Below are 13896 nucleotides of genomic sequence, written 5' to 3'. Positions count from 1 at the left end.
TCAGCAAAGCAATCCCTCCTCATCCTTCCACTAACGAAAACACCCACTTGAAAAAGAAAAGAAACTATCTTTTTTCCATTCTTCACACAACACATCCAAAGTAAATCCAATTCATGATCAAAATGAAAGAAACAGTAAATACGATAAAGTTTAGACAATAAAATCATGCTTTTCATTATTAATTATATTTTCATTACTTTACATATCACAACACTTAAAACAGCATCAAAATATGTAAACCCCTAGCTATATCTACATCAGCTGTAACACGCCATATACATGCGCTAATTCAATATGAAAATTTTAAAATCCACCAACACATATTGATTATTTCATATGGGAAAACACCATTAATTGACAAGCTGATGATAGAAAAGCAAATTAACACCAAACATGAAAGAAACAACACTAGTGTATAGAAACTTAATATGTTAGTGAATCGTAATTCAAACGCTAGTAGAACAGAGAGTGCCTTGATTTGAAGTTAGAGGAGGTGTTGGAAGAGTTGGTCCGAAAGGCAAAACCGCAACACAATTAACATTAAACCTGTAATGTCCAGAAACCCATGTTCCAACTTTCCACCTCAACTTCCCATTCATCTTTACATTCACAACAAATTTTCCCGCTGTTTGATCTCGTCCCACTTCATAGCCAAACGAAGGCGCCACAGGGAGCCCCGTCCCAACCAAAGATGCCGTTAACAAATTGCTATCTTGGTGGTCTTGATAGAAAGGTGGAAGAAGAGTATCAACCGTGATCTGTTGGCCTTTGTACGCCGCATAAATTTGTATCTGGTCGTAGTAAATGCCAACTTTTTGATTAGGGTTTTTGGATAATAATGTGAATTGCATGGAGGAATTGAGAAGGTGAGAGTCAGAGAGATTTAGCTGATAGATATCGGCTTCTTTGAGAGTGAATTGAGGTTTTGAAGGGTGAAGGATAAGCCAAAGAAGGAGAATAAGTGAAAGAATTGAAGTGAAGAATGATGAAAAGATACAGAAAAACTTCTTGTGTTGCTTTTTAATGGTGAAACCTTGCTTATTGGCACAGTGTTTAGGAGATTTTGAGAGGACTTGAGACATTTGCAGAGAGAGAGAGAGAGAATTGGAAGGTTTAGTTACAAATTGACTAAGGAAGATGAATGAGAGATGGGATTAATAAAGGAAATAGAAAGCAACAATTATTGTGTTCTTTCATGCTTTTGACTGGCAGCTGCTGTGAGATATTATTTGCTTCCAAACTTCTCCAATCAATCTTTATATCTAGGGTTGTTATTTCATTGCATTATTTTAAACTGCATCTCCACCGTTGGATCAAATTCAGCTTTATAACACATTTCAATATATGAATATATATTATTTCGGGTAATGTGGCAATGGCACAAGAAACAATGAGCCCCTGATATCTCAAAAGTCCATGCATATTAATAATAATTGACAAAACATAAGCTCGTTTAACAAATTGTTCATGCCCTCATGGGTTTTGCACATAAACCTGTTCCTCATTTCAATACTGTTGCTCTGGGTCTATAAATCATATGATTGGTCCTATAATATTTCGGTATTTAGAATTATATAATATTATATTGTTTTAACTCTCATTAATATTATATTTCTTTAAGTCATTGATTAATGCTATTGTGTGGATAATAAATGTTATCGATCACTTGCAATATAAATATTAGGATACAAATTTGAGATATAGGGTTACTATTTAATAATTTAAGTAAGCAAATAAAAATTATATATATGTACATGGATACTAAGAATATTCAATATTGATTAGTTGTACTGGTGCTTAAAACTGAATAGGCAATTGTCCATATTTTAGGGAAGATGCAATAAATATTCTCAACAAAAGAGAAGTGTGAAGCTTTCAAAATGTAAGAATATTCCCACATATATTTTTCCCCATGTTTTAGGTTTAGAATTCAAATAAAGCAATTAACTTAGAGAGAAGAAGACCACTTTCCATGTTTTTGAGAAATTAATTAAAGTCACAAACAGCTTTTTGACCATTTGAGGTTGAGGATTGTAGTTATACAAGGCATATCCTTACTGTGGGGGATTTACAGCTTTTACCACAGCATTAATACAATTTAGTCTTATAAAATTCATATTTCAGATGAAAAAAATATAAAAATTTTATTATATAGATATATATTTATCGATTCTTTTATAAAATCAAATATAGATACATGATGCATTTAGATTCTAAATCAACATCTTGAATATGCAGCACGCTTTATAGAAAATAGGTTATTTTATGAACGATGATGGTTGAAAAGAAAGGATACGGGGATATCTTTGTTACCCAGTATCAAATATGGTGATTGCTTTTTTTTAATAATTGAAGGAAAAGCGTTTTTTTTTCTTGTTGATTGAAGGCGTAGAGGCATCTCTATCTTTTTATTCAATATTCACTCAACTTGTCTTAAGCAAAAGCAAAATGATTGATTAAGTTGAAAAGTGCTTTTCTCTTAAGCTGTTTAGCCGTTGATTGGTGCTTTTTAAATATATAATTTTTTATTTTTATAGAGCTGTGCTCAAGAAATGTTATAAAGCAGAGAAAGGGAGACATGGAGAATCTATAAATCAACTTTTTGGAAACCTCCTCATATTTCTTGAGCCTTTATGTGTCTTATCTAGCCGTTACTTTTAAGTTAAGAAAAGGGTATATAAGGTAGAACCAAATATCTCATCCTTTTCTCTCAGCCGTTTGATTTGGAGGGATCCATTGCTGGACGTGTTGTTGCCTTTGATAAAAGTTAGTGGGTCATAGCCATTAGGATTTCAAAAGAATATTACAGTGTGGGACATAGCATTTGGTTTACAATTATGTTTGCAGTAATACTATATTTACCAACCCAACTATCGATTTTTACATACCGACCCAACTACCCAACAACCCAAATCTCAAAATTTAACTTAATTCACATGAGTCAGTATGTCAAATCGGTAGCTGGGTCGGTAAGTCTAGCATTACTGTTATGTTTGACCATCTGATTAGCAATGGTGGGAATGTTTTGCTTAATAGAATAATAATTAATAAAAATATTTTTAATTCATAATGCAAGGGTTAATTAATTAAAATTTTCCTAGGTCTAATGTAACAACAACAAACTCCATTAGGATTGTTATATAGAAACAAACTATTACCCTATTTTTTTTTTTTTTTACATGACCAAGGTGTCCGGATCAATTTGGGTATACTTTAACTGATCCTCGGGACTCATTGAGCAAAACTATTACCCTATTGTTAACCTAAAAAATGTGGAGCAAAACTATTACCCTATTGTTAACCTAAAAAATGTGGAACAATAGATTTAGGAATGATGAATCAAATCCATCATTTTTTTTTTAAACTCTTTTCCACGATTCTTCTGTACCTTTTGAGAAGATATTGTGTTTACTCTGCTTAATTGTTACTATAAAACCAACAAAGGGATAAGGGTGGATGTAATAAGCGTTGTAGTTGGCATGCTCAAGTCAAATTACACACAACCTAGTGTCACAGGGCCTAAACTCTCTTCTAGGTGCTACACGGCACAAACACGCCAACTACCTGTCAGCCTTCCCAAATGTGCGTTTCCATGCCACAAATTCCAGCAACGATATACAAGATAGGCTACTGAAACGTAAAGCAATACAATATACAAGAAAACTCCCAACCTTATATTATGTATAAAGAATACAAGGAAAACAAGAATACTCTCACAATGTTTCCCACTGATACAATTTGATCCCACACTCATAAATACAACACTCAAGTTACAACAATGACATATACACACATATTCCCCTCTCCCTTGAACAATACAGCCTCCTTGCCTTATATACACATTGGCAAGACAATTACATGATAGTTACAAGAGCAGTTACAACCTACACAATAGTTACCAAGTAGTTGGGTAATTATACATGTTTATCTAGACACACATAACTGTCTCCCAACCTTTGTCTAAGCAACCATGCAGCTTTGTCTGAGTATTCCCATCACCTTGGCACATGCCCACATGCACACCACACACACTAATGTTTGCCTTGTGCGTGTGCTCAGCAGTTTGCTCTTACATTACCCACTTGCACACGTTCTAGCTCGTGCATTGCTTGACCTGCTTATGGAGGCCCCAACGTTCATGCTAACACATACTTGCCTGCACATGTATCTGCTTGCAAGTGCCCACACCCGCAAGCCTATGGGACTATGTTCTCACCATCTTGCATCAGTACGTGTTTGGCGCCCCAACGCTGAAACACTTCATGACTGACACCACCCATCCTCATCTGGCACACTCCCATACATTGTCTTGGCAAGATTGTGGCCAAGGATGAAAGCCACATGCTTGCCCATGCCCATGGCACTTATTAAGGTTCTAACAAACCACCCGCACCAGAAGAACCCAATGTCCTTGTCGGAATGGTAGAAATGTACTTCTGCACACTCTCCTCAAATTGTCACAAATCAATATCTCTTTCCCACAAAATTTCACTATCTTTACCCCTCTTCTATTTCACCAAATACTCAATTTGGTGATTCTTCTTATGATGTCCCATCCTCCAATGATCTAAGATCTTCTCAATTTCATCATCGAATTGTTTCATGATCATAAGAGGAGTTCTCTTAGCTTGGGTCCATGAAGAATCCTCTTTGTCTTCATGGAATGGTTTTAAGAAACTCACATGAAATGTGCGATGCACCTTGATCTGTTCAAACAACTTCAACCTATAAGCAACAACACATATTTTGCTTACAATCTCAAATAGCCCATCATATTTCGGTACCAACCCCCTGTGCACTTGCTTGCTATTGATATTCTTTCAAATATGAGGAGTGAGTTTGAGTAACACTTGATCACCTACATCAAACTATAAAGGCCTCCTCTTAGCATCCGCATACTTCTTCATCCATTTGCTTGCCTTGCGCAAATTGTCTTGAGCTTGATCTATAAGCTCTTACCTGTCCTTTGCCACCCTATCAGTAGCAAGAAATTTTCCCCCTATTGGCTGCTTTGCAATCTCTATAGGTGTTAAGGCTGTTATCCAACACCAACTCAAAGGGACATAACTTTGTTGAAAACGATTTATGAAGATTATAGCAAAACTGCGCAGAGTCTAACAAATCTAGCCAATTCTATTGGCCAGAAGTCACATAATGCCAAAGATATCCCTTTAGCAATGCATTCACCCATTCAGTCTAACCATTCGTCTGTGGATGATTAGCTATAAAAAACTTCAATTTAGTTCCCATTATGTTAAAAAGAGCAGTCCAAAACCATCAAGTGAACCTCGCGTCTTGGTCACTAACCAAATCCACTGGCACCCCAAAATACTTCACCTCATTTTTATAAAACAAGGCAACATTTGTCTTCGTTGTACATGCATCTGGGGCTACCATGAAAATTATATATTTAGAGAATTTTTCCACCACAACAAGGACAGAAGACATACCTTCCACCTTCGAGAACCCACTGATAAAATCAAGAGAGGCTGACACCCAATGCCTCTCAGGAATGGGCAGGGGCTGCAGTAACTCTGCTACTTTCCTCTTTTCAGTCTTGTCTAATTGACATACAAGACAAGTCTTGACATAGTACTCAATGTCAACTTCAATCTTAGGCCAATAATAGTCCCTTGCCAACAAAGCCAAAGTTCTTTCTCTACCGGGATGACCTGCCTATGGTGCATCATGAACTTCTTTCAATAACAGTCACCTCAATCCACCCTTGTTTGGAACATAAAATCTATCCCCATTGGCATACAACAACCCATCATCTAACCAATATCATTGTACAATCCCATCACAAACCTGTGTCAACAAATCCTTGTACTCGACATCCTCTTGGGCAGCCACTTGTAACCTATCCAACATGTCAAATTCCACACAGGTTATTGCAAATAGAGCAACAATCACTTCTTTCCTACTTAAAGCATTAATAACCTCATTGTGCCTCCCAAGCTTATGTTGCCGTGTAAAGTCATATTCAGCCAAAAGTTCCTACTACCAGACTTATTTTGGGGACAATTTCTTTTGCGTTTTGAAGAAAGTGTTGGCGACATTATCTGTAACACCACAAACTTTATGCCCACTAAATACACTCGCCATACCTACAAACTATGCACAACAACCACCATCTCTCTCTCATAAGTAGAATATCGCTGCTTTGCCCCATTCAACTTTCAACTCTCAAAAGCAATAGGATGTCCCTCTTGTACTAACACCATACTAATAGCTATCATTGAAGCATCAGTATAAACTTCAAATGGTAACTCAAAATTAGGCAGCCTCAGCATTGTTTTTAAGGCAATGACTTCCTTTAACTTACTGAAAGTCGTGGCACATGTTTCTGTCCACTCTAATCATTGCCCTTTCTTCAACAAGTCAGTCAACGGTGCTGCCTTCTTTGAGTAACTTGCAATAAACTTGCAATAATAGTTTGCCAAACCCAAGAAAGATCTCAACTCAAGTACCTTTGTAGAAGCTGGCCATTCCACTATTGCCTGCACCTTCTTCGAATCCATTCTCACTTGGCCTTTACTCACCAAGTGCCCCAAGAACATGATCTCCCGCCTAGCAAATTCACACTTCTCCATCTTCACATGCAATTGATGCTCTCTCAATCGTATCAATACCTTTCTCAAGTGAACCAAATGTTTATCCAAATCTCAACTATAGATAACAATATCATCCAAATATACAACCACAAAATCATCTGAGAACTCGTATAGCACATCATTCATCAAATTACAGATGTAGCTAGTGCATTTATCAAGCCAAAAAGCATGACTAAAAATTCATATGAACCATAACTGGTCACACAGGTGGTCTTAGGCTCATCTCTTGTAGTAATTTTGACTTGCCAATACCTTGACCACAAGTCCAATTTGATGAAAATCGAAGCTCCACTCAACCTATCCATGAGATCTTGAACAAAAGGAACATAATACTTGTTCCGGATTGTAATCTTGTTCAAAGCCCTATAGTCGATGCACACACGAAGGAATCCATCTTGTTTCTTTTGAAACAACATAAGAGAACTAAAATGAGCCTTCGAAGGTCTTATGGCACCTGCCTCAAGCAACTCATTAAGCTATTTTGGAGTTCTTTCAACTCCACAGGACACAACCTATATGGTAGGTGAGTAGGTGGGAACACCCTTAGTTCCAACTCGATTTTGTGATTGATAGCCTGCCTTGGAGGAAGTTCTTTGGGCAACTCCCATGGCATCACATCAACAAACTCATGTAAGCCACTGTATCTAACATTTCAACCTTTTTATCAGGCTTCAATTCTATCAATGTCGCCAAATAAGTTTCATGCCCTTTTTGCAACCCATGCTTTACTACCATGGCTGAAATAGTGGTAAGCTTTGACTGTCTCGGTTTGCTACCACCTCCCAATGAACAACATGACACAAAACAGAGGTCTAATTCATGATTAATCATCATACCATTCAAATAGGGTACACCAACACCTTTGTTACCTTAAAGAACTCTACCCCCAAAATAATATCAAAGCCATTCAATATAACAGTAGTCAAGTTTATCTTACCCGTCCAAGAACCCACACATACAAACACAATGCAATCTATTCCCATCACCGCACGTGCATTAGAATTAATACCCTTCATTGTTGTGGGACTCTTAAAGAGTTCTAGCCCTAATGTTGAAACAATTCTGTCTGCCATGAAATTATGAGTTGCTCTCGTATCTAACAAGGCTTTAACCTGAATGTCCCTTATTTTCATGTCAACAAACAATAAAGTATTTCAAACAACACCTTGCTCACAACTCCAAGGTAAGTAACACCATTTCCCGTCTTTGAACTAGTCTTTGCCATCATAGCATTCATTAGTTGCATTGGATTCATTAAGATCTGCTCCCCACTAGCTTTGCCTCCTTGTCAATTAAAGCATTAAGCTTTTCTCTCTTTGGGAAATCCCTTACTTCCTTTAAACTCCTGGTGATCCTTCTTTTTTGCTTTTGCAGTAGCAATATGCTTTTTTTTCTTATTAGTTTTGAAGTCTACTAACCTATTAGCAACAACAATTGCACTAGGCAAATCCTGCACCTTTTGCCTTCTCAATTCAACTTGCGTCCAACTTTGCAAGCTTGGCATAAAGTTAAACAATTTGTCCTCCTTGGACATATTAGAATGTCTAACATCAAGGAACTAAATTCCTTCACATAATCCGTCACAATACCCTTTTTCTCGAGCTTTTTCAACCTATCCTTGGCCATCCATGATGTATTCCCAGGCAAGAACTGATCTTTCAGTTCTTTCTTGAGTTTCTCCCAAGTAGCCACCTTGAGTCTACCCGCATAACATAATCTGCCAACCTTGTGCGCCACCACAACTTAGCATTACCAGCCAAATACATGCTTGTGATCGAAACTTTCTCCGCATTAGGGACTTTCGCTGCCTCAAAGTACTGCTCCATATCCCACAAGAAATTTTCCAACTCCTTGGCGTTTCTAGCACCCTGAAAAGCCTTTGGTTCGGGCACTCTTATCTTGGCTGTACTTCCCCCATCAAGACTACGAGGGATGGCATGTTTCAGCAAGGCATTGTCATCCTCGATGGCCTCCACTCTCCTGTTGGTTTGGTCCACCATTTCCATAAATTGCTTATGGAGAATTTTAAAACTTTGGTCAAACTAATCAAGTCTCTCAATAATGGTTATAATTTGGCCATCTTGATTCTCACCCATCAGTTCCTCCAACCGAGTCACTCTTTCCCTTAATGCTTCCATTTCAACCCTTCTCAACATGAACAAGCAACAAGGAAAATTTAAAAACGAATTGGGATAAACTGGGGTTTGATACCAATGTCACAAGGCCTAAACTTTCTTCTAGGCATTGCGCGGCACAAACATACCAAATGCCTACCAGCCAGCTTTACCAAATGTGTGTATCCTTGCCACAAATTCTAGCAACAATGTATAAAAGAGGCTACTAAAATTTAAAGCAACACAATATACAAGAAAACTCCAAACCTTATATTATGTATAAAGAATACAAGAAAAACAAGAATGCTCCCACAATGTTTCCCACTGATACAATTTGATCCCACACTCACAGATATAACACTCAAGTTACAACAGTGGCAAATTCACACATATCCCCCTCTCCCTTGAACAATACAACCTGCTTGCCTTATATACATATTGGCAAGGCAGTTACATGATAGTTACAAGAACAGTTACAACCTACACAACAGTTACCAAGTAGTTGGGTAATTATACATGTTTATCTAGACATACATAACTGTCTCCCAACCTTTGTCTGAGTATTCCCGTCACCTTGGCGCACGCCCACATGCACACCATGCACATTGTTGTCTGCCTTGTGCGTGTGCTCAATAGCTTGCTGCTTACATTACCCACTTGAGCACGTCCCGGCCCGTGCATTGCTTGACCTACTCATGCCCCAATGCCCATGCTAACACATGCTTGCCCGCACATGTATCTACTTGCAAGTGCGCACACTCCTAAGCCTATAGGATTGTGTTCTCACTATCTTGCATCAGTGCATGTTTGGCGCCCCAACGCTCAAACACCCCACAACTGACACCACCCATCCTCATTTAGCTTGCTCCTGTGCATTGTCTTGGCAAGGTTGTGGGTGATGAATAATTTTATAACCTCGCAAGTGCACGAATCGCTCTCATAGTCTAGTGTGCAAAAGCAAGGGTCGATCCCACAAAGATTTGTAAGCAATTTACTAATCCTAATAACTATGCTTAAATTAAAACTAAAAACAAGACTTAATAATGAAGAATTAAGGAAGATCACTTCAAAAGCAACAATTGAATAAAACTAAAATTAAACAACTATTAAAATTATCAAAAACCCAATTGACCAAAACCTAGGGCTCCAATTTCACCATAATTATCCAACTCTATGTCAAACATCTCTCTATTGTTTATCAATTTCGTTTCTAGGGTTTGCATTCACTAAATCAAGGTATTACTGTAAGGCATACGGGATTAACCTAATATTTTTAACACAAGACTAGCTAGGGCGTATAGTCTAGCCTATGAATTAAAAATCCATTAAACATAGGAATACTTGAAATCAAGAACAAAGGCGCATTTGTCAGGGCGTATGCACAGACACTAATTATTCAAGAAATCATGAACCAACTAAAATTCTGTCAGGGCGTATGCACAAAATACTAATCATTCATTCAATAATCTCAACACAAACAGCCTACTAATTCACACTAAGTGTCGTCACACAATAATGAAAATTAAAGGCAGAATAAATACATGAATGAATCCAGATTTCCATTGAATTGATAATAGTAAATATATGTTTAAACATAGAGCCTTCCAATTAGGCTACATTGGATCCCTAAATAAGAAATTAGTTACACATTGACATTAAAGAGAGCAAACCTCAATTCCCCCAAAAGCATGAAAATAAAAAACCCAGGGAAGAATCTCCTTCTCTTTCTTGCTACAAAGTGGCTCTCAATTTAGGTCAAAGAGTATCCGTAAAATAAATTACAAAGTCCTATTCACACTTTTCCTTTGCTAGGGCCGTTTTTGGAAAAATACAAGTTCAAGTCGGAGTTGGAAAAGGTGAGGTTTTTATTTTTCTGACGATCCATGCCATGTTATGGTTTTTTGGCGCTGCAGTGCCAAATTCTTCCACAAACATAAAACTTTGTCATGCCATGGCATGAACTTTCTGTCCAAATTCAGTTTCTCATGCCGCGGCACAGAAAACTCATGTGCAGAGTAGAAAAACCATGTCGCGGCGCATAAAAACCATGCCGCGGCGCAATCCAACAATTTCGCGTTCTTTCTTTTGCTTGACAATCTGACTTCTCTCTTTAGCACATACAAAGCCTCCAACCACCGTGTGAGCATAAATTCATCACTTTTTCTACCTAAAAGCCTGAAACTCATATATATACCCGTGATTCTGGAAAATAGAAATATATAAAGAAACTTGCATAAAAATAATCCATGAAAGTCACGAGTTCCCTACAATCTACCCATAAAATCATGAAATATATATATCATTTCATCACTCATCAGTGGGCAAGGATGAAAGCCACACGCCTACCCATGCCCATGGCACTCTTAAGGGTCTAACACCTAGCTTCCAAAATCTAAATTACTTCAACGCGGAAAAAGGAGAGACAATAGAGAGATATGTAGGGAGAATTTGAATTCTACCATCAAGGTCTTCTAATAGTCAAATTGGTGACACTTTTAAGCAAAATTATCAACTACTACCCCTAAACCTTAACGATGTTGAGTTTTGTTACATTGGATTTTTTATTTTTGTAAAAGTACCATTTGACCCTTACCATGGTTAAGGAAGTTGAAAGGGTGGGAAAAAGACTACACAATTAAGGTAGGATGACTAAAATGTCCCCTAAGGACTAAAGAGTTTGAAAAGTACAAAATTGCCCTTAATGTACTACATTTCCATCTTACTAAATCGTTGGAAAGGTGGCAGGCGACTGTTATTATCCATGCCAGGTTTTCAACTATAAAATATTCTGAAGGCAATAAAAGCCAACAATTCTAGTAGCAAACTTATAAAAAGCCATTCTAAAAAAAATCATTAAAAATTATACCAAAAAAAAAAAAAAAAAAAAAAAAGCATAATAAATGAGTTAGGAAAGTAATTCAAGCGTGTCCAGAAGACTATCTTGTTCATTTATGAGTGGAAGTGTAATTAGTAGTGTAATTAGTTTTAAACACCAAGGATGCAAAAGAGAAAAAAGGGCAGCAGTTATGATATCAGAGTCCAATGAAAATCCTCGGAAATTGCACTTCATATGTGAGTTTGGAACATGCAATTTCTTTAGAAGGTGGATGCAGTCAGCATGACTGACGATAAAGAAATAAATATCAAAGAAATGCAGTAGCTGTTAATGTTGTCAACATTCGGAAAAAAAAAAAAAAAAAAAAAAAAAAAGTGTTTTCGAAATGAGTATATAATGTTGTCAAAGTAGCTTGAAGGAGTTAAAGATTTGAGAAAACTATCAAAGAAGCTGGAAGACATGCAAGAGCATCTTCATGATGTGGGCAGAATTGTAAGCTCATGGAAAACACCCTTTTTATTGTTGAGCTTAGGGACTGATTTCTTATTCTTAAATTGAGGATTAGATAGTTTATTCTCTACCACATGTGCCTTGGAACTTAGTTCCTTAGCAGTTTTGGCTCTATCTCTAAGCCTATTTTGTTCCTCAATTCTTATGTACATCTTCAAGGCTCATTTGCTTCCATTTATACTTCATCTTGTTTTTGCAATCTCTCTAAGTATCTGCAAGCTTTTCAATCAAGTTGCCAGCTACAAAAAAGTATTGGAGGATTATATCTTTACTTTTTAGGCCATTTAGTAGCTTGTGATAGGTGTGTACTTGATTGGTGACAAGTTTGTCATCAACCATCTTAAGGTCTAGGAATTTCCATATGCCACATTTTTGGGCTTCAACATCTTCTGTTACATACTTCTTTATCATGTTTTCCCATATTTCGTGCGCATTTTTGAAAGGGCAATAGATGTCATAAAGTTCATTGGATAAGGTACTCAGACATACCTTGTTACCTTTCTTCAAAATTTTCAGAGGTTGTTCATAGTCTTACATGTTTGCTTCAAGTTCAGTGTGGCTGAGGAAGTCAACCAAATTCATTACATCCAAGGTGTCAAAAACCTTTCCCTACCATCTCTTGAAACTGACATCATTAAAAGTCTCAATTTTGGATACATTGGGCAATGACTTGGCGGCGTTCAAGGCAACTTCCATTGTGTTTAGGGAACTGGTCTTTAGATTGTTGTCCAGAAATTACAATGTAAAAGAAAATACAGTAAAATAACCATAGCCTAGAAAAATCACATCTAGTCTCTTATAGAGTTTATGCTTACAAATAAGTCCCTATAGATAAATTAGGAAATTGAAGTTAGGACATATTAATTAATTAAAACTTTGTGCAAAGACCAAATTAACAAAATTAATGCGGAAGACTGAGACAAGTAAATAAAAAAAGAAGGGTATAAAACTAGAAGAAACAAAATCGAGATTAAAACTTGTCGTCTTGTGCATAAGAAAACAAACTCTTATAGAAGATTGAAACTCGATTCTAAAGCATAGAAGGTGAAAGCCAAGGCGTGCAAAGAGGCACTGGCCTAAAGATCGATTCTGCCTCTACAGGTAAGAGATTGGGTTTGGGGCAAAGGTTTCAAAAGCGATTCAACTCTAGACTTCAATGGTTGTAGTTCGGCTTAGTGTACTATGAAATGAAATTTAGAACAAAAAAAGGAATAAAGCAGTGTTTTGTTTTCTCTGGTGGAAAAAGAAATCTAAATTTATGCCTATTAATTTACTAATGTGAGCTCTCTGTTATCAGTGTAAGTCTCAATATTTTTCAGCAATGAAAGAATTGCCCTCAAAGCTCAATTTATAAGCATATATAAAACTATTTCCTGCAAAATCAGTTAACGACCAGAACAAAATTGATCATTAATGCATGCAAAAGCAACAGCCAATTTAAACCTTAATTAAATTCCACTAAAATGTCGTTTGTTAGCACAGAGCAAGTAAGGGTCTTTCTTGCATAAGATTTTTCAAAGTAACTAATTATTTACTGAATATGGTAAAATAAAATTGAAAAAACAATTAATTAAAAGCAAACAAATCAAGTTCACGATTGAAAATGCAAGAGTAACGAGATTGAAGGATTATTCATCACCACTAAGCATGTATTGCAAATTAACAATAGCACTTCCTAACTTCCTACTCTTTTGATTATAACAGCTTAAAAAATATCACAAGCTCGATAAATTCAATTTCTCCTTGCTGTGTGCCAGCCTGTGTCGTTGGATTAAACAAGCTCTTAACCCAATTCTCTATCTAGCAAACAACCTAGAATAAG

At 36.7% G+C, this 13896-nt stretch overlaps 1 protein-coding gene across 1 annotated transcript; it reads right to left on the bottom strand.

Moving 5' to 3' along the window:
* Window positions 1–399: 399 nt before the first annotated feature.
* LOC116146878 (NDR1/HIN1-like protein 26) lies at window positions 400–1096 on the bottom strand. The gene has a single exon (XM_031432322.1). It carries the CDS (start codon window positions 1080–1082, stop codon window positions 447–449), a length of 636 nt encoding a protein of 211 aa, XP_031288182.1. The 5' UTR covers window positions 1083–1096; the 3' UTR covers window positions 400–446.
* Window positions 1097–13896: the final 12800 nt, after the last annotated feature.

The sequence above is a fragment of the Pistacia vera genome, unplaced genomic scaffold (assembly GCF_008641045.1).
Source record: "Pistacia vera cultivar Batoury unplaced genomic scaffold, PisVer_v2 Contig483, whole genome shotgun sequence".
NCBI classification, from domain to species: Eukaryota; Viridiplantae; Streptophyta; class Magnoliopsida; order Sapindales; family Anacardiaceae; genus Pistacia; species Pistacia vera.
The sequence above is the reverse complement of the archived record's forward strand: the minus strand, read 5'-3'. Positions and strand labels throughout refer to the sequence as shown.

Excerpts from the sequence above, each read along its gene's own strand:
- LOC116146878 (XM_031432322.1), bottom strand. The coding sequence starts at position 1,082 with ATGTCTCAAGTCCTCTCAAAATCTCCTAAACACTGTGCCAATAAGCAA.